Here is a 21,983-nt window from a genome sequence, read left to right as displayed (position 1 = left end):
ACGCAAGAGTCTCTGCGAAGTTGGCAGGACATATTATGGATTGGTGCCTCCTCCCTTCCCTGACCCCTAAGGATCTTTTCTGCACATGTGTGGTCTAGAAGATCTTCTTGATTCCAAAAAATATGTTGTCACCTTATCTTTTTGTCCCAGCAGAGCTCAGCTCCTCTCTGCCCCTGTCTTTTCTCTGAAATGTCAGCAGGAGACAAGCTCCAGTGGCTCAGCCCGAGGACCACCTACTTCCCTCCCTCAGAAGAACTATTTAAATAAGCCGTAGTAATCTGTTTATCAAGGCAAGAATTTCATCTCTGATGGCAGTATTTGTCCACTAATGTATAAATGTTGGAAGCTGAGAGTTTTGTTTTTGAGCTTGCTTCAAGATTTACACCGGAGAAGGCAATGGCAAGCCACTCCAGGACTCTTGCCTGGCAAATCCCATGGACGGAGGAGCCTGGTAGGCTGCAGTCCATGGGGTCGCTAAGAGTGGGACACGACTGAGCGACTTCACTTTCACTTTTCACTTTCCTGCATTGGAGAAAGAAATGGCAACCCACTCCAGTGTTTTTGCCTGGAGAATCCCAGGGACAGGGGAGCCTGGTGGGCTGCCATCTATGGGGTCGCACAGTGTCGGACACGACTGAAGCGACTTAGCAGCAGCAGCAGCAGCAAGATTTCCACACCTATATAAATGTGCCTTCTACTATTACAAGGGAAAAGAATTGGGTTTTCTTTGCAGATGGAGTTGGCAGATTTTTAGAGAGCATTTACTATTAACTCATGAGAAAAAATAAGTCATCAGTATTTATAGACATGGAATGGTGAGCTGGATGATGGGTCGTGTTCAATCTACTAACGTTTTTTCCTTCCCACCTAAAAACATTTTTTATCAGCTTCTGGACTCCACTCCTAATCTAAGTGTGTGATGCTGGCAGGTGAGGCAGAGTGTGTGACTCTATTCACTGCACCTTCTCACTTGGGGAAACAGTTCACAATATGTATCATTCAACAGGAACATTATCTGGTGATACAATATATTATTTTGAAAAGATGAATATACTGTTTGGTTAGAAAATTATACTCTAGGCTTAGAAATCCCAAGGAAAGTGTGTTCACTTACCTCCAGAAAAAGTATCAAGCCCCTCTACCTGTGGAACCTCATTCAGGACCTGAGCTCAACTTGTGTCTATAAGAGGGGGATGAGTCCAGACTGGCTGACTTCTTACATTTCTTTCACTTGTTCATTGCAGTTATTTAAAGATGGTAAAATCGAGAACCTTCAGAAGATTGTAGAAAAATATCCTTGTGCGTTTCCTCGCTGGGCTGGGCCCTTTCAGGCATTTTTCTATATCTATGATCCAGACTATGCAAAGACATTTCTGAGCAGAACAGGTAAGAAAAGAGATGAATCTCAGGGTCCTAATCCTCCTAGGAGTGATATGACACAACCCACAGGCAGGATTCTAAAGGATTTCTGAAGCAAAGATTGGTACTGGGCCTTTAAGAGACACTGGCAGAAGTGTGGAGAGGTTTCCCACCAATCCTGAAGGGGATTCCCACGTCCCCGTTGTCCCTTGTCTTGTTCAGACTTCCATGGACTGTTTTAGGGCAGTGTATCTTAAAGCCTAGAAGATACCATCAAATCTCCAGGGCCTTCCTTTCCTTTCTTGGTTTTGTGACTTCAGCATCAGTAATACTCCCCATCTCAGCCCCTTTCTTGAGTATAAAGTCTCCAGGAGAAATGTTCCCAGGGTAGATTATCTAATACCACAAAATTCAAATGTCCAGTTTTTGCTCTCCCAACTTTGTAAAGCTAATGATAAGCTCAGCTTCTTTGTGCTATTACCTCCCTTGCATGCAAGCATGTGCTAAGTCGCTTCAGCCATGTCCGACTCTTTCCGACCCCATGGGCTGTAGCCTGCCAGGCTCCTCTGTCCATGGGATTCTCCAGGAAAGAATACTAGAGTGGGTTGCCATGTTCTTCTCCAGGGGATCTTCCCGACCCAGGGATTGAACCCACGTCTCTTAAGTCTCCTGCATTGCCAGGTGTGTTCTTTATCACTAGCACCACCTGGGAAGCCCCGTTACCTCCCTTACTCTTAGTAAAACCTGATAAAAACAGCCTTTCACTGAAAACCTCCGTGTCTCCCAGTCCCACAGCTCTGATTTGTCTCATCTTGTAAAGGACAAGAGCTGTAAAACACCCTCATGTTAGAGTTCAGGAGAACCCTAGGGTTCTCCTTCTCCGGGTTCTGCAAGTCCCGGCTCTAATAGTTAATTTGCTTTCCAAAAAAGATGTGATATATTGTCCCAACTCCCATCCTGGACACTTTGCAACCTTTGGGCAATCTCTGTTTCTGCTGGAGGAAGCAGAAACAAGGAAAGAATCTGGATTTGTGTACCTGTCTGCCTCCTGGAGCTGCTGTTGTCAGCTTCCTGAGCCAAGACAGTCAAGGGCTGTAGGGAGTGAGCCCCGGGCTCCCTTTTGCTCACTGTTTGTGGTTGGTTTAGGCAAACAAAGAGAACCTTCCCCAACTTTGGTGATTTTCCTCTAATGTTCTTTTGTTTCCTCTGCTTGACTCTGCAGATCCCAAGGCCAACTTCCTGTATAAGTTCCTGATTCCAAGCCTTGGTATGTATGTGCAAGTGAAGGGGGTGACCCACTCTTTCTTGAAGCCCATTTGTATAGTAGAGCTTGCCAAGAAAACTCAAATTAGGGTTCAAAAGTATTGAGAATATGGTAGATCTATACTACAAGTTTTCTAGGGGGAAGGTCAAGAGGAAGCCCTAAGGTTAGCACAGTGCAACTTCCTAGGAATCCTCCTTGTCAATTTCTCTGCCAAAGTCTCATTTGCAAGACAGCCTGTCTGTAAATTTGTCCCATCTCTTGTCTTTAAAACTGCAGCTTTACCATCCACATTCTTTATTTTATTCTTTCTTCTCTCTTGTTTTCTCAGATCTTTCCCTTTCTTTTTGGAGTTTCTGTATTTCCATATGCAAATCAGTAAAGTTTTGCTTCCAACTGCAGTTTGAAAATATTCCATGAGCAGACAAATTAAGTGTTTTAGTTCTATAATTGGCATTTATGTTAGACAAGCAAGGAATTAAATGAAAGAATATAGGTTTTGGATTCAAAGCGACTTGAATTTGCCCTTCCCCTATCCCTACTTACTAGTTGAGTGATCTTGGGGAAGTCATCTAATTTCTCTAAACCTCTGTTTCCTCATCTTTGAAAATGAAGATGAGAGTAACATCTCTGGGCTATTGTGAGGATTGAATGAAACACATATTTTCATTTTAGCCATTTTAGTGTAATGGCTGGCATTGTATCAGTGTTGGAGCATGTATCTATTGCAAGCCTGGCATGTAATAAGCACGCAACGAATGACGGCAATTGTATATTAATAAACTTTAAGGTCCTTTTAAAGCCAAATCTTTACCTCTCTGGTAACAGAAGATTATGAGGCCTTAGGTTTGATGAGTATTTTCACTTTGTATCACTTACAGATGTGAAGCACAGACCAACACTGAAGGACAGGATAGCCGAAGACAGACTTAAACCTCTTATCTAGTTCCTTGTGAACTTTGTGTTCAGACAGCAGTTTATGGATTGGTTTGGAATAGAGAGGAGATAAATATTTGTTGTGCCTTTACTGGGACCAAGCTAGACACCTTATGTATATGCCTTTATTTAATCTGCACAGTGGCCCAGTGAAGTAGGTATTTATTATCACAGTTTCTCATTGAGAAAACCAAACTCCAGGGAGGTTACATGACTTAATTCCTACCAGGTGGTAACTGGTGATTTCAGGGTTAGCATGCTTATCCGGCTTCAAAGCTCAGGGTCTTTCTTACAGTGCTAAATACATCCATCCCAGGTGTAAGCATCAAAACTCACTTCCTCCTTAATGTGCGAGCACTCCTTTGCCATTCCACTGTGTCCCCACTGTCAGTGTACCAACGGGCACTCCATGATGTCTGTGTTCCCCACCTGTCCTTCCCCATCTCACCTAATAAAATGGCATGTGGTTTTGTGCCTTTTATTTCTCAAGGAAAAGGACTAGTGAATTTGGATGGACCCAAATGGTTTCAGCACCGTCGCCTACTAACTCCTGGATTCCATTTTAATACCTTGAAATCGTTTGTTGAGGTGATGGCTCAATCTGTGAACATCATGCTGGTAAGTGAAGGGATAAAAGTGCTCTGGCATGTTGCAAAATGCTACAGTGAATGTATCAGAGATCTGTTTACTGGGTAGTGAGAGTCAAATAGGGATGATTTCTAGAAATTAGCCAGTGTAGAAGTACCCACTGAGCAATGAGTGTCCGTGTAAGCCTTTGCTGTTGCTCTTTGGATGATAAAAGAAGATGAAGATCTGGTCATCCGTCTTAGGCATATTCTGAGATCTTATGGCAGTAAACCAAGTACCAAGTGGTAAGATTCAGATGATAAGTGCTGTGGTGACAAGTAAGGAAACTGGAAGCAGCTATATTAGCTTCAGATTCAGAGGAGACTCAAATTTACTATGAAATATGAGCTGGACTTGAACATGTGGATAACATGGATGAGGGCATTTTAGGCACAATGAGTTAGCAGGAGTAAAAGTTGGAAGGTTGGAATAGACTTGCCTGAAGGTCATAAAGGACCTAGAAAGAATGTGTCTACATTGAAGTCGCAGATGTGAGTTTCCTCTTGCAGGTAGTGGAGTTATCATTAGGAGCTGACCTGTGCTCTTCCAAAGGGGCAGAAGGATGTTGCAGAATATTCCTGTGGGTGGTCCCTGATTTATAAATGAGTTCCATTCCAAAATTCCCCTTGTACATGGCATATTTTTGATTTTTAAATTGTACACACTTGAAAATAAGACAAGTAATTCATTAATACAGTTTCATCATAATGCTTCAAACACCACAAACAGAGCCAAAGTTGCCCTCCACCTACATCTGCAAACCTATCCCTTTCCCAAAAGAGAACCACTGTTGCTACCTGGTTGGCTGGGTCCTCAGCCAAACTCATAAAAGCAGATTTAACCTGAAATTGACTGGGATTGTGATGAAAATGTCCATTGTGCTTTCTCAAGGCAGAAGCCTAGAAGTACAGGCTAGAGAGGAAGGGGACATGCTTTCTAAGTCTGGTGCTGTGCAGTTTTATGCACAATTGCAAATCAGCCTGTGGTGATATTGAGTTTATCAACAGTTTGATGAACCATTTCTATCTTTCTTGCTTCTCAGTTGCATATTTCCCCAAGACTCCTCTTACAGCCCCTCCCCTGCTGAATTGTCGCAAGGTATCTCCGGAGAGCCTCTTTTGTTCTCATTTCTTCTAGACTCCCTTTTTTTGGTATTCCTGTAGCTTTCATTTTCTTTTATTTATTTTTATAGAATTCTCATTGAAATATAATTGATTAACAATATTGTATTAGCAAGCTCACTTTTTGTACTCAGTAAAACTTACATAATCCTCAGTCATGTCCGACTCTTTGCAGCCCCCTGGACTGTAGCCCTCCAGGCTTCTCTGTCCGTGGACTTTTCCAGGTAAGAATCTTGGAATGGGTCGCCATTTCTCACTCCAGTGAGTCTTCCCACCCCAGGGATCCAACCCGTGTCTCTTGCATCTCCTGCACTGGCAGGTGGATTCTTTACCACTAGTGCCACCTGGGAAGCCCTCAGGATGAAAGCAACTGACTAAACAATTGACACTTGGGTAAAAGATTTTTTTAAATTTCTTTGCCCTTTTTTCTGTGGCCTCCAAATCCTTAGCACCCAGCTGTAGGCATGGGTGCTCAACAAATCGAGCTTGATCTAAACTTAAAACATGTAGATTTATTTGTGTTTTTTACACAAAGAATGCTTATTATGATGAATACATTTTCAGCAGGGAACTTTGAGACAGTTTAAGCCATAAAACATCTTGGGTAGTGGAAGTGGGTCATTTGGGGGCAGAAGTAGAGTGAACACAGGCAGTGCTTGGCTGAGAGCCACCTCCCAGCAGCTGCTCCTATTCACTGCTTACCTCTGTTCTCCACTTCTAAATCCAAAAAAAATATTTTTAATTCCTAGTTTATTGTCAAGTGTAGCTATAATGGGTAAGAGTAGTGATAGGTGGGGTATCTAGCAATCTGGGGACTGAAGAAGGAGGAAGCCCTGGGGAGAACCTTGTTATTATGGGTCTTGTGTGAGATGATCTCTTTTACTGGAACCCTGATCTGTTCTAAAACAAGAGTGGTGATAATAATTGGAAGGCCAAAGATACTTACCTCAGCCATTTACCAGATACCTGGTCTGTTCCATGCTTTTTCTCATTTGGCTGGGTGCGTTTTTCCCTTCCTCATGCCAAGTAAGCACTTGGCTTATTTATGTGAAAATTAGTAAACAGAAATCTCATTTAAAATGGAGTCAGGAGGCCAGAAAGGGGAGCTCTCACATCCTACCACTAGAGGTCAATTGCAGACCCAATCGGAAGAAACCTACCTTTGCATGTCCAACAGGAAGAAGGCTACTACTTTACCCTCCAGCAAAAGAAGAGAAGAATTTCTCCTTACCCACAACAGCCTGGTTAATGAGACTATCACAACTTGGACAATGAAAAACCACTGCACTCTAATTTCCCAGTTTCCTTCAATGGACTCTTTGTTTATAACAGCTCCCCCCAACTCCCCCTTCTCCTCTATAACTGTTCCTGTCCGTAGTTCTCCTGACTTGCCCAGGGGACTCAGTGGTGAAGAATCCACCTGCAGTGCAAGAGATGCAGGAGACACGGGTTTGATCCCTGAAGTCAGGAAGATCCCCTGGAGGAGGAAATGGCAACCCACTCCAGTATTCTTGCCTGGGAAATCTCATGGACAGAGGAGCCTGGTGGGCTACAGCCCATGGGGTCGCAAAGAGTTGGACACAACTGAGCACGCACGCACCATGATTGCATGTCCTGAGTTTCAGTTTTTTGCTGTGCCTAAATAAACCCATTTTACTGGAGAAATAAGGGGCAGCTATTTCAGGTTAACATTTACCTATATGACCTTCGACCCCTGCTAAGTCAGAATTGTCTCTGTCACATGGTAAGGGAAGCGTCAGGGAGAAGCCTTCAGATAAAAGCATTTTGATGATGATGATGTTGATCTTGACCTCCTGTGCCAGGATAAGTGGGAGAAGATTTGTGGCTCTCAGGATACACTTATGGATATCTATGAGCACATCGACTTGATGACCCTGGACGTTCTCATGAAATGTATTTTCAGCTGGGAAACCAACTGCCAAACAGACAGGTCAGTTACAGGAAGGGGGGAAAAGAAGCCTTGTTCGCATTATCTAAGTCATTTACTGACATATTTTCCCCACTCTCTCTTCTAGCTCCCATGAAGATTATGTAAAAGCCACAAGTGATGGCAGCAATATCATTATGCAACGCGTTTACAATTTCTTTTATCATTATGACCTAATTTTCAAATTAAGCCCTGTGGGCCACCGCTTGCGGAAGGTAAACAAGATATTGCATCAGCATACAGGTATTTCTTGAGTTTGGATTGTCCAAGTCCATACACTGTCATAGTTGTATTGTGTCTCTCTAGAGGAACAGTTCTCAGTGTGAAAAGAGAAAGAATTCTTGTCTTAATGGAGCTTTTATAGGAACACTGCTCAAATGAAACAATTCGTGTACAAGAGTGTGCTACATCCACAGTAATAGTCTTATCTGAATTTTTCTACATAGATGAAAGTGAAAGTCACTCGGTCGTGTCCGACTCTTTGCGACCTCACGGACTATACAGTCCATGGAATTCTCCAGGCCAGAATACTGGAGTGGGTAGCCTTTCCTTTCTCCAGGGGATCTTCCCAACTCAGGGATTGAACCCAGGTCTCCCACATTGTGGGCGGATTCTTTACCAGCCACAAGAGAAGCCCTTTCTATATATGACACCATCTTTATTATATGCAGTTTTTATTAATACAAAGGTAACATAGCAAGTGGGCACTTAACACTTTATAGGTTTCATTGATTTTGTCTCTTTATTTCTTATTTCAGTTTTATTGCTCTCTACTCAGATTTTTATTATTTCTTTTCCTTAATTTATTTCTTTAGTTAATTCGGACTTAATTTTTTTCTTCTTTTTTTGTTTCCCAAGGGAGAAGCTTAGATTATTGATTTTAGATCTTTCTTCTTTTCTGATAATTCTTTTAATGCTATACTTTTCCCTTTAAGCACTGCTTTCACTGCATCTCACAATTTTGATTAGTTGTATTTGAATTTTCATTAATTCAAAATATTTTTTAAGTTTCTCTTGAGACTACTTCTATGACTCGTGTGTTATTTAGAAGTGTGTGGTTTACTTGCCAAATAATTTGGAGTTTTCCCATTATCTTTCCATTACTGATTTCTATTTCACTGTGGTTTGAAAGCATACATCCTATGAGTTCTATTTTTTGAAGTCTAGATTATGGTTTATGGCCCCAAATATGGTCTATGTTGGTCAGTGTTCTCATGTTGAATGAGATATTCTATAGTTGTCAAATAGATCCGGTTGATTGATGATATTGTTCAGTTCAACTATATCCTTGCTTGTTTTCTACCTGCTGGATCTGTCCATTATGATAGAGGGATATTGAAGTCTCCAACTATGATAGTAGATTTATTTATTTCTTCTTGAGTCCTATTACTTTTTACCTCATGCATTTCGAGACTCTTTGTTAGGCACATGCACATTAAAGATCATTGTCTTCTTGGATAATTGACCCCTTTATCATTATGTAATGTTCTTCTTTATCCCTAATATTTTCTTTTCTCTGAAATCTCTTCTGTTTGAAGCTAATATTGCTTCTCCAGCTTTCTTTTGATTAGTTAGCATGGTATATCTTTCTCTATCCTTTTACTTTTAATCTCTGTGTATCTTTATGTATTTAAGGTGGGCTTGTAGACAACATACAGTTGGATCTTGTTTTTTAGGTGCATTCTGACCTTCTTTGTCTTTTAATTGGTGTAGTAAACCTTTGATGTTTAAAGTGATTGTTGATGTTTGTTGCTCGGTCACTCAGTCATGTCCGATTCTTTACACATGGACTCCAAGGACTCCAGCACACCAGGCTTCCCTGTCCTTCACTATGTCCCTGAACTTGCTCAGACTCATGTGCTTTGAGTCGGTGATGCCATCCAACCATCTTGTCCTCTGTCATCCCTTCTCCTCTTGCCTTCAGTCTTTCCTAGCATCAGGGTCTTTTCTAATGAGTTGGCTCTTCGCATCAGGTGGCCAAAGTATTGGAGCTTCAGCTTCAGCATCAGTCCTTCCAGTGAATATTCAGGATTGATTTCCTTTAGGATTGAATAGTTTGATTTCCTTGCAGTCCAAGGGACTCTCAAGAGTCTTCTCCAACACCAGAGTTAAAAAGTACCAATTCCTTGGCACTCAGCCTTCTTTATGGTCCAATTCTCACATGACTACTGGAAAAACCATTGCTTTGACTATACGGGCCTTTGTTGGCAAAGTAATGTCCCTGCTTTTTAACATGCTGTCTAGGTTTGTCATAGCTTTTCTTCCAAGGAACAACTGTCTTTCAATTTCATGGCTGCGGTCACCATCTGCATGATTTTGGAGCTCAAGAAAATAAAGTCTGTCACTGTTTCCATTATTTCCCCATCTGTTTGCCATGAAGTGATGGGACCAGATGCCATGATCTTAGTTTTTTGGATGTTGAGTTTTAAGCCAGATTTTTCCCTCCCTACTCCTCCTATTTTTAGTAGCATTATTTTCACTTTTAATGCTTATGTGTTACTCTTTTGTCCACATCTTTATCCTTATTTTATTCTGATATCTAGAATTAAATCTTTGAAAGGCCCACCTCAGCTATTTTAATAAAATTTTTCCAGTAATTTCTTGGTTGGATGAAACTCATCCCCTATCGATTCCTCAAGATGGGCTTCATGAGCAAAGCATTTTCTGAGTTCATATAAGTTTCTAACAGTTTTTTGGTACACTTGATACATGAAGGATAGTTTTCCTGGATAAAAATTTTGCCTCACACTTTGTTTCCTTGAGTGTTTCCTAAGTACTCTAACCTTGCCTTGGTTTTTCTTATTGTTCTTGAGAAGTATGATGCTAGCTTAATTTGTCATCATTAAAAGTCATTTGATATTTTTGTCTAGAATCTCTGAGAATTTCCTTTTCTCTGCCTTTCATGTCAAGTAGTTTTATTAGGAGATATACATATCTATATAGATATATATGTATATATATATATATATATAGGAATTGGTTATTCTGTTCCAATTTTTCCAGGCATAGTATGAACCCTTTAATATGTAGATTTGATTTTTCTCTTATTCCCAGAAAGTTTTCTTGGATTATAACTTTATACATTCTGTTCCATATTTTTTTTCCTTTCAGCCCTTTCAGTTATATATAGGTTGGCATTTCTTTGCTGGTCTTTTTCTTTTCATTCCATTTCATGGGATAATTTTTCCATGAAAATGAAAGATTAGACTGAGAAAGAAAAGAATGATTGGTTACTTGCACCTACATTTTTTTATTATTTTAATTACATTGCCTACTTAGTTATATAAAGTATATTTTTGTCTGTTGTGTTTGTCTTTGGAACTTTGAACAAAAGTTGTCATTTGATGGTAAAATACACATCTGCATAAATTAAGTATTACTTAGTCATGTCTGACTCTTTGTGACCCCATGGACTGTAGCCCACCAGGCTCCTCTATGGGATTCTCCAGGCAAGAATACTGGAGTGGGTAGCCGTTTCCTTCTCTAGGCGGGATCTTCCTGACCCAGGGATCTGACCTGGGTCTCCTGCATTGCAGGTGGATTCTTTAACGTCTGAGCCACCGAGGAAGCCCCCCTGCACAAATTAAATCTATGTAAATTAATGTACTCACTCTAACTTCAGGAAATTAGGCAAGATTTGAAACTATCCAGGGGGTCATGGCTTGTTCTGTGATTTATTTTACTTTGATTGACTTTTCTGTCACTTTCGCAATGGGGAATATTTATTCTACCCTAGACAGGCTAATCAAGGATAGAAGGAATTCTCCCAAGGATGAGAATAAGCAGGCTAACACCCAGAAGAGGAAGTACCGGGACTTACTGGATATTGTCCTTTCTGCTCAGGTAAGTCTTTCAAATTCTGAGCCTACTCATGTATCTAGTTAATTGCGTGGATAGTTAGATGAGAGGGAGGACGGAAGACAAAAACCAAAATCTTTCAAATTCTGAGCCTACTTATGTATCTAGTTAATTGTGTGGGTAGTTAGATGAGTGGGAGGATGGAAGACAAAAGCAAAATTGATCAACTAAATTTAACAGTACTTTTGAACTGATGGTTGGTGCTGTACAGTTTGAGATTAAAAACTGAATTCTACAATTCTGTCACTAGAGGGAGTCAGATAAGACTACATTTTTTACAAATTCAGCAGGATTTGGTGATTATCATAAAGATACATGGTAGTTCAGGGAAACACGGGAAAGTGAATCACAGGTTAAGCTGATAAAACAATGAGGAAGAGATGCTGAAAAGTCTGGATAAATCTGACAAAATGATTGCAGGAACTCACTGCGGGGCCTGCTTTTCTTATCTGTCTTTGGTTCTCCTTTATGCTCTGGACAAAGCATGACTCTATATATTTGTTAAACTGAATAAAAATGAAAGCTCTTATTTGATAGTCAGTTTTTCCCCCTAAAACCATTATTTTGATTGGGGCTTCAAACATCTGTAAGCTGACACTGCATAAAACTATCTCTACTATTCTTTCTAGGCTGAAAATGATAGCTTCACAGATTCAGACGTTTGGTCCGAGGTGAACACATTCATGGTGGCAGGGCATGACTCTGTATCAGCAGGCATTTCCTGCCTCCTCTACCAGCTAGCTCGGCACCCTGAGCATCAGGAGAGATGCCGGGAGGAGATCAGAGCCATCCTGGGGGATGGGTCTTCCATTACCTGGTAAGATCTGCATCCATAAACATTTCCTCCTTGTTTTCCTCCTGGGATTTTGCTTTATTCTTTCCTCTTGGTGATCATAGTGTTTCATATACATCCATACATATGTATGTAGAAGAGGCAGGCTACTATTCTGTTATTCTAGAGGGCCCAAAATTATCCCTTTTTCTTTTATAGTCACTTATCTGTAAGTTTTCTATTTCATTGTTTTTTAGTCAGTGTGTGTGTAAATGGTCCTATTTCTTTCTTTCTCTCAGGCCCTGGTGCTTTGGAAATAGGGATATGATCTCCCTAGATTTGCATCCACAGCTTGAATGGTAGGACTCAAGTGAGGCTGTGTTTCTGAAAGACCTGAGAGAACATCTGTATTTCTAAGCCCCATTGAGACGGTCTCTCCCATCCCCTGTTCACTTCTCAGGATGGACTTTGGACTTAAAGCAAAGCAATAAACATCCTCAGTGCATATTTGCCAAACTCAAGTACAGTGTGTACCATTTAAGTGCTGAAAGTGCAACTGAAAGTCACTCAGTCGTGTCCAGCTCTTTGTGACCCCATGGACTATACAGGCCAGAGTACCGTGGGTAGCTATTGTCTTCTCCAGGGGATCTTCCCAGCCCAGCGATCGAACTCAGGTTTCCCACATTGCAGGCAGATTCTTTACCAGCTGAGCCACCAGGGAAGCTTTAGGTACTGAGGCACTATAAAAAGGTGCCAGATTTGATGTGGGTTCTGCCCTCAATGAGCTCATGTTCTAGTACAGAAGACTGCTCCCCATATATATACATATATATATATATTTTTTAATTCTAAAAAATATTTATTTATTTCTTTTTGGCTATGCTAGGTCTTCGTTGCTACTCACGGACTTTCTGTAGAAGCGAGCAGGGGCTACTCTCCATTGCGCTGAGCTGACTTCGGTAGTTGCTGCTCGCAGGATCTAGAGCACTGGCTCAGTCATTGTGACGCACATGGGCTTATGAAATCTTCCATATCCATGGCATATGGAATCTTCCTAAACCAGGGATCAAACCTGTGTCCCCTGCATTGGCAGGCAGATGCTTATCCACAGCACCACCAGGGAAGTCTGATCCCCATATAGTTGATCGCAGTATAACATGGTGAGGGTAAGGAGAGAGATTCACATTAGTGACCACAGAGATTTAGAAGACCAGAACCTAATCTGGCATGGGAGGCTCAGGAAGACTTATTGGGAGATCGGACATTTAAGCTGCCTCTTACACGATGGGTAGGAGTTAGTCAGGTGGAAAACTTCGACTCCATTTGGCTAGACTTTGAGCACATCTTTCTGTTAGTGAAGCCCGGGTTACAGATTTGCTCCTCAGACATACTGTTTGCCAGGAAAATGCAGCCATTGTATTTGTTTTGTTGGTCAAAGAAAGAGATGCTAACAACCCAGCCCAGTGACTAGAGGGAAAACGCCATGTTTCAAATGCAAAAGTTAGCTCAATTAGAACATTTGTAAAGGAAAATATGAATTGATATAGGTATAGCAGAGATCTCACTTTGTATAATGAAATACTAGTCATTTCCTACCATAAGTCAAAGGTCTAATCTACATAGCACCAGATGCAGTGTTGACTAATAAGTTTTTATTCACTCACTGAATTTAGAAACAGTGTATATCACTTCCAAATATTAATCAGATATTTTAACCTCGATTAGGGTAGATGTATATACACAACTCAAATATTGGCCTTCTTATTCTTGTTTGGCCTATGTGAAATGTGAAAACTATAAGGAAATCTTTGCCAGGTGATACAACAAACTCCAGAGGATCTGTTTGCTACCATTTATTTTAATGAGAGAAATGGCAACCATATTATAGAGAATAAAAAATGGCCTTTCATTACATTTAATGAAATTTGTACAGAACAGTCCAAAAATTTATAATTCTAATAAAGCCACACTGCAAAGAGCAAATTTCTAAAAAAGTTAGAAAGTTGTTCAGCATCTCCATTTGCCTGCTTGTCAACCTATTTCTGCATTGGGTTAAAAGGCCTCTCATCTTTTTGCAACAGGACTGAGACGGACAACATTATCTTTCTTAAGTATGAAAAGTGCTTGGTTAAGCAGAATTCTTCTTTTTATTCCGAGCTCGAGGAGGCAAGAGTTCAAAATTAAAATTTCACATTAATGAATGGCCAAAGCCTGCATTCAAAATAAATAATCAGAGAAATAAATAAAAACACCTGAAGCAAAAAGACCAAATGTACACTGTCATTTTACGGAACCAACCTATCTATGATCAAATAAAAAATTTACTCTTCTCCCACTGATACTTCAAACTTGTGTGAGCAAGTACTTCTCATCACTGGGGTGAAACTGTGAGTGAATCTCATAGTGTTCCCATCCATTTAAATCACAAGAGCAGTCTCATTTCAATGATTAAGCTGTCTGGTCCAGTGTAATAATAAAAACTTCAAATTGTTATCCACTTGGAGCATCTCCATCTATTTCAGCTCAGGACTTCTCTGGGTCTGGAAGCCAGAGGTGGGTGAAGCAGTTGTCAGTCAGTTCAATTCAGTTCAGTTGCTTAGTCATGTCTGACTCTTTGTGACTCCATGGACTGCAGCACACCAGGCCTCCCTGTCCATCACCAATTCCCAGAGCTTGCTCAAACTCATGTCCATCGAGTCAGTGATGCCATCCAACCATCTCATCTTCTGTCATTCCCTTTTCCTCCTGACTTCCATCTTTCCCAGCATCAGGGTCTTTTCCAATGAGTCAGTTCTTCACATCAGGTGGCCAGAGTATTGGAGTTTCAGCTTCAGCATCAGTCCTTCCAATGAATATTCAAGACTGATTTCCTTTAGGATGGGCTGGTTGGATCTCCTTGCAGTTCAAGGGACTCTTAAGAGTCTTCTCCAACATCATAGTTTAAAAGCGTCAATTCTTCAGCACTCAGCTTTCTTTATAGTCCTACTCACACATCCATACATGACTATTGGAAAAACCATAGCTTTGACTAGACAGACCTTTGTTGGCAAAATAATGTCTCTGCTTTTTAATATGCTGTCTCCGTTGATCATAACTTTTCTTCCGAGGAGCAAGAGTCTTTTAATTTCATGGCTGCAGTCACCCTCTGCAGTGATTTTGTAGCCCAAGGAAATAAAGAGGAGGTTGTGGTTGGCTTCTGCTCACTGACCCTTCTAGAAATGGTCCTGGGAGGGAGAAAGGATGAGGAGAAGGCAGCTGGTACTGTTGCCATCTTGCCCTTTAAACTTGGTGCTTCCTTTAACTCTCAGTGAGGTTTTTAGAGATTTTCTCACTGGGACTTTATGATGATGATTCACGAGGCAAAGAAATTCTTGTCCTTAGAGTGTCCTTCAAGCTGGTTCAGAAGCTCTCCCTCTTGGTGGTTCACTGGCCCATAGGACTCACTATAGGGTTATTGCTTTGTCCCTGCTCCTTTCCCTGCCTCTCTGTCTGTTGTGAGTCATGGCCTTTCCTATTAGTTCTGGTCTTCCCAGCCTCTAAGGAGCACATGTCAGAGCATCTACTGTTATCTTCTTTAATCCCCTCTTTGCTAAATATGAAGGGAACCCCCCTCCAGCATTCTCCACAGCACTCCAGCATTCAGCAGTTCTTTGGAAGGATCTTTTTTCCCTCTTAAAACTTGGAGGCCTCCTCTCTTCATTCCTTAGCCATTCCTTGATTTATATGATGAGCTAAGTGTTGCAAAACATTTTCAGAAATCTTCTCAGCAAATCCTTTACCAGTAGTTTAGTGCTTCACTTTATTATGAGGATATTTGGCGTTTTTTCCAAGTAGAGTTGATTTATAATGTTGTGTTAGTTTCTGGTGTACAACAAAGTGACTTTACTTTTTAATATTCTTCCCCTCACTTGACCCCTGTGGTAACCGTAACTTTGTTTTCTTTGATGGTGCTAGTGGTAAAGAACCCACCTGTCAGTGCAGGAGAGGTAAACAGACGCGGGTTTGATCCCTGTGTCAGGAAGATGCCATGGAGGTGGGCACAGCTACCCACTCCAGTGTTCTTGCCTGGAGAATCCCTTGGACAGAGGAGCCTGTTGGGTCACAGTCCACAGGGTCGCAAAGAATGGGACATGACTGAAGCAACTTAGCACACACAATCATAAATTTGTTTTCTTTGACTGTGAGTCTGTTTCTGTTTTGCAAATAAGTTCATTTATATCACGTTTTAAATTTCACATGTAAATGATATATATTTGTCTTTTTCTTTCTGACTTACTTCACTGAGCATGATAATCTCTAAATCCATCCATGTTGCTGCAAATGACATTGTTTCATTCTTTTTATGACTGAGTAGTTTTCCATTGTGTATATATAGCACATCTTCTTTATCCATTCATCTGTTGATGGATATTTAGGTTGCTTCCATATCTTGGCTCTTGTCAATAATGCTGCTATGAACATTGGGGTGCATATATCTTTTCAAAAAGAGTTTTCTCCAGATATATACCCAGGAGTGAGATTGCAAGATCATATGGTAGCTCTGTTTTCAGTTCTTTGAGGAACCTCCATACTGTTTGCCACAGTGGCCATGCCAGTTTGCATTCCCACCATCAGTGTAGGAGGTTCCCTCCCTTTTCTCCACATTCGTGGTGAGGATGTGTGGCACCTGTGTTGTTCCTTGTCCTCTGGGACCTCAGCTGATCCTGAGGCAGAAAGTGTTCCTTTTTAACATTCTGTTACAGAAACCAATGGGTAAAAGAACTTTGACCAGGGGCAAAGGTTGAATAGAAAAAATATGTCAGTATTTACATACTGAATATGGAGTCTGAGTTCCCTGTGTTCCCTCTCTTGTACTCACAGGGACCAACTGAGTGAGATGTCATACACCACAATGTGCATTAAGGAGTCACTCCGCTTGGCACCTCCAGCTGTGTCCATTTCCAGAGAACTCACCAAGCCCATGACCTTTCCAGATGGACGCTCTTTGCCTGCAGGTCTTTGCATTCTTTTCCTAAGCAGTTTCTAAAGACCACTGACTCCTGGGGACCACAGTGAGAAAGACCAGAGGGATTCTCAACTCTTGGAAGAGTCAAAAGACAAACCTCAGGATAGCTGGCTTAGGGTTGGGCACCTGTTAAGTTCTCAGTGGGTAATGCCTTGACCAGATGTGGGTTTCTGAGACTTTCCTAAAGGCCCATAGTCATTTGAAGCAAAGCTATGAACAGAACCTTTATCACCAGAATCCCAACTCAGGGTTTCTTCTGTTATGGGACATTGTTTCTAAGCTAATCCTGGCTTGGCTGCATTTGAGACCAGGCAAGACTTCATGGGAGGTGAACACTTTTATCTTTATCTAGAAGACCCAGAGAGGGTCTTTGTCTTCATCATCATAGTAATATTACTCTAGTAAGTATGCAGCACTTAAAAGTTTACATAGAGCCTTCCAATAGATTATCTCATCTTTTTCACCTTGGAACATGCTCTTAGCAGACGCTTATATGTGTTTTGCAGTTTACAGAGCACTTTCAGATGCTTTTGCTATAGCCAAAACCCACTGTGGGATCCCAAAGTGCATTGAGCAGAGCTAGAACTTGCTCAGAGGTTCCACGTCTGGAGCCCAGTGCTCTTCAGAACAACACAAGTATCTGAGCAGGGCAAGTGGGATGCAGAGAGATCACATGAGAAACCCTCCACTTAATCTGCTTCAGTGTTCAATTAACTCTTGCCCTTAGGATCAAGCCAACAGGATTGCTTGTATCAGTACCAACAGCCTGTCACTTACTGTCCCTTTGTTGACAGATCTAGAATTACTTTACCAAAATTATTTCTGACAACAAAATAATCCTCAAATTATCTCACCTCTTTTTTCCTTTTTTGTTTTTTAAATTTTATTTTTGTTTCTTCTGTCTTTTTTAAAATCCTCATACTACATGAACACTTGCCAAAATTCCCTACTTCCATTGTATGACCTGCACCAACAGAAACTTGTCATTGGATCTGCACAGTGGAGGTACAATCTTGTTCCTAAATGTACCTAAGCTGTTGTGTCTGGATACTTTATAGTCCGTAAATAAATATATAAACAATGTCTAGGGATAGCGGAAAACATAAACACAGGCTATCATTTTGACATGATACCAAGAGCTCCTTAAGATAGAATCAGGTGTTAAATAGATCATTGATTTGAAAACTAAGATGCCACCAAACCCCATCTTTTTATGGGTCCTTCACTGCTGGCATCAGCTATCACAGCCCACAGAACTCTGCCAGGAACTAAGTCGTTCCTTGCAAAAAGAAAAGTGTTACTGAAGAGCTGTATAAAAGGAGCTTACAACTTGCTCTTTTTTCTGCAATCTCTTTTATTTCCTTCCTTTCTCAGGAATGACCGTGGTTCTCAGTATCTGGGGTCTCCACCACAACCCTGCCGTCTGGGAAGACCCAGAGGTATGACTGTCCCACTCTCCAGATTTCCTTTCAATGCCTTTTATTGGTCAAACCCAACAGGAAAGCCCGTGGGTCAGTTTGGAACCCAGAGCAAGGTGGGGAAGGGAGGAGAAAGGATCTGAAGAGGCAAAAAGAAGTTTTGTAGCACACCTGAGTCTCTTGAAACTCCAAATACAATGTGTGCAGACGCTTCCTTTTTTATATGCTGCTTGTTTCAAACGTGTTATGTGTAATGGGAAGTTGCACAACTGATCACGTAGGTCATCTTGGCTTGACTTCTAAGTAGATGCACTCGTACCTTCAAAGTGAAAATACTACCACCAGTCATGGTATTTCTGCTTTCCTCTTGCCTAGTCTGGGTAGCAGACTAATCACCTGGGAGACCAGACAAGGTCGGCAGGTCTAGAGTTGTGCTGTCCAGGGTTTAGTTCAGTTCAGTTCAGTCACTCAGTCGTATCTCACTCTTGGTAGCCACTAACCACATGTGGTGTGGAGCACTTGAAATGTGGCTGCTTAGAACTGAGATGTGCTGGGAAAGTAAAATTTTGCAGCTGTAGTACAAAAAATAGGAAATATTTTCTTGAAGTAATTATGTATATGAATTCATGTTGGAATGATCATATTTTCTGTTAAATAAATTGTTTTATAAAATTCATTACCCCTTGTAAAAATGTGGATACCAGAACATTTGAAACTATATATGTGGTGCATGGATATTTCTGTTGATCAGGGCTAAGCAGTAGCTTCAGAAATGTGTTAATGGTGGTGTTTTGGGGATGGTCGTGGGGTTACCCTCTCATTTCAGGTCTTTGACCCCTTGAGGTTCTCCCAGGAAAATAATAAAAGACACTCCCATGCCTACTTACCATTCTCAACTGGACCAAGGTGAGGACTATTTGAAGTTTTTAAAAACACACACAAATGTTTACTTGGGAACAGCCTTCTCTCTTCAGCCCCCCAGCTCTGTAAGTTCTTCTATAGAAACTTATCTTCTCACCTGACCATGAGGCAGATCTTAGTGCCTGTTTGAGCCACTGAAAGGGTCAATTAGTTTCACGAAGAGCAACACCCTTTGCTATGGCATCCTATACAGCCATGGCTCAGAAGGCTAAACAGCAAGGCAAGCTGTTGCTCACGGGTTCGATGCAGGTTCACTCCCAATAAAGATGAGATGATTCTTTTTCAGAAAAACAGTTATTTCATCTTTTATTTCATCTTTATATTAGAATCTTAAATTGTAAGACACTTGAAATATGCATCATGATGATTCGATATATGCTGTGGGAAGATTCCTTCCCATGTAGTTCATTAACATATTCTTCAGCTCACATACCTGTCCTTTTTTGTGTGTGAGAGCACATTTAAGTTCTTCTTTCTTAGCAAACTTCAGTTCTACAATACAGTGTGTTACCAACTATGGTCATCATGTTTTATTATACAATAAAATTTCACGGTGGGTCGGGGTGTGGAGGGGAGGAACAATTCTGTGAGCAGCTCCAAGTGCCCCCTTGTTTCGGAAGGTTGTCAACTTGAATCTTCCAGCTCACATTCTTTCAGGGAACAAGGTAAGTCCAAAGTCCAAAAATTGGTATGGAATTTCATGTGAAAATGTATTGTTAACATCAGACTTGTTTTTCTAGTATCTTATTAAAGAGTCAGAAGGAGTGTCAGTTCTTCAAGTCTCTCTTTTTCTTGGTGTCTGCAGGAACTGCATCGGGCAGAATTTTGCCATGGCTGAGATGAAAGTGATCGTTGCCTTGATTCTGCTCCGCTTCAAGATGACAGCAGAGCCCACCAATCCTCCTGTCTTCATGCCTTATGTTTTCATCAAACCCCAGAAGGGGGTCTACCTGCACCTGAAGAAACTCCCCTAATGTTAGAGCCTAGGATATGATGATTATACACATTTTGTCTTAAAGTTAAATTACAGCTTAAGGTCCAGGAAAATAGAGAGTAATCAAAGTATGGTAACATAGAGTGTCACCTAGATCTGTTTCTGTATGATTCAGAGATCTTCTCATCTTTTCTGTTTGATTTTGGTTATTACTAATGCCAAAAATCAAGAGTTTTGTAAGTGGCTCCCATATATTTTCTGCTGTTTGAAAATCTCTTTCAGAATTGCACTCATCATAGATGACTGTATGCTCAGGATAAAAGATTTACAACACTAGAAAAGCTATGGAGTAAGAAGTAAAAATCTCATTTCACATAGCCACACCTCCCTGCCCAATCCTACTGCTTCTCCGAAAAACAGAATAGTTTGGGATGCATTCTTTCAGACTTTTTCCTGTACATTTCATATATGCATATGTATGTATGTGTTCTTGTCTATGGGATCATATCCATATTGTTCTTGCTTTTCTCACTCAATAAAATACATCTCATTTCTAATCATGACTTCATGAAATTCTGTCATGTGAATATACTATAATTTTTTTAGCTCCTATTATTGGAGATGTCATTTTTAGTTTTCAAAACATGCTTATTGGCCATTTATGTTTATCTTTGTTTTGTTCTCTGTGATGTATATGTCATCTGTTTATTTCTCTATGAAGTTATCTTTTTCTTACTGATTCATGTAAGTTCTTTACATATTGTGGATAATAATCCTTGATTATAACTTTTCTTTGTAATTTTCCCCCCATTCTTTTGCTTTTTGAAAATTGCAGTTATGGTGTCTTTTATCATATGGGACTTCTACATTTTCGTGAAGTAAGATATGTAAACTTTTCTTTATGGCCTATGGGATTTGAGTCTGGGATAAGAAGGTTTTTGTTTGGAATATTATCAAGATATTCTACATAGTTTCCTGATGCTAACAACTCTTGTGAAGCCTGAACAGGAATTTCTTAATGATTTCAAGATTCACCACTTATTTGATGTGTAAGTGCCAAATATTTGATACATATGAGATACTCAGTGGATTAATAGACATGGTCCCTGCCTTCGTGGAGTTTCTATTCTAAAGTGGAACATGGTTACCAAGTAGATAAATACAAATTGTATTAATACTGAGTGCCATGAAAGACATGAGTAGGCTGAGCTAGACAGTAATCCAGTGGAACTTACTTTTTTTCACTTAAGTATAGTTGATTTACAGTGTTGTACCAATCTCTGCTGTATCAGCTTTACACATATATACATTATTTTTAAAATTCTTTTCCCAGGTTTATCCCAGGAAAATGAAATGAAAGTTGCTCAGGCATGTCCAACTCTTTGTGACCCCATGGACTATACAGTCCATGGAATTCTCCAGGCAAGAATAGTGGAGTGGGTAGCCTTTCCCTTCTCCAGGGGATCTTCCCAACCCAGAGGTTGAACCCAGGTCTCCCCCATTGCAAGCAGATTCTTTACCAGCTGAGCCACTAGGGAAGACCAAGAATACTGGAGTGGGTAGCCTATCCCTTCTCTGGTGGATCTTCCCAATCCAGGAATCGAACCAGGGTCTCCTGCATCTCAGATGGATTCTTTACCAGCTGAGCTACCAGGGATGCCCCTTCAAGCTGTGTAGGGGTGTCATTAAGTTAGGTTATCCCAGGAGATTGGATATAATGCCCTGTGCTATACAGTAGGACCTTGTTGTTTATCCATTCTAAATGTAATAGCTTGCATCTACCAAATCCAAACTCTCAGTCCATCTCTCTCCTCCCCTCCCTT

At 40.7% G+C, this 21,983-nt stretch overlaps 1 protein-coding gene across 1 annotated transcript in view; it reads left to right on the top strand.

Annotated features, from left to right (window-relative positions):
- Positions 1-20,377, top strand: part of LOC122678018 (cytochrome P450 4X1) — a 36,646-nt gene extending 16,269 nt beyond the window's left edge. Inside the window, exons 2-12 of the mRNA XM_043878444.1 lie at positions 1,245-1,386; positions 2,582-2,626; positions 4,047-4,174; positions 7,128-7,255; positions 7,341-7,495; positions 10,989-11,095; positions 11,740-11,927; positions 16,743-16,876; positions 18,262-18,326; positions 19,132-19,211; positions 20,032-20,377. Of these exons, the coding sequence (XP_043734379.1) occupies positions 1,245-1,386; positions 2,582-2,626; positions 4,047-4,174; positions 7,128-7,255; positions 7,341-7,495; positions 10,989-11,095; positions 11,740-11,927; positions 16,743-16,876; positions 18,262-18,326; positions 19,132-19,211; positions 20,032-20,200 (1,341 nt within the window). The 3' untranslated portion in view covers positions 20,201-20,377. The remainder of the gene's footprint in view (positions 1-1,244; positions 1,387-2,581; positions 2,627-4,046; positions 4,175-7,127; positions 7,256-7,340; positions 7,496-10,988; positions 11,096-11,739; positions 11,928-16,742; positions 16,877-18,261; positions 18,327-19,131; positions 19,212-20,031) is intronic.
- The last annotated feature ends 1,606 nt before the right edge of the window (positions 20,378-21,983 follow it).

The sequence above is a fragment of the Cervus elaphus genome, chromosome 20 (genome assembly GCF_910594005.1).
Source record: "Cervus elaphus chromosome 20, mCerEla1.1, whole genome shotgun sequence".
Lineage (NCBI taxonomy): Eukaryota > Metazoa > Chordata > Mammalia > Artiodactyla > Cervidae > Cervus > Cervus elaphus.
The sequence above is the reverse complement of the archived record's forward strand: the minus strand, read 5'-3'. Positions and strand labels throughout refer to the sequence as shown.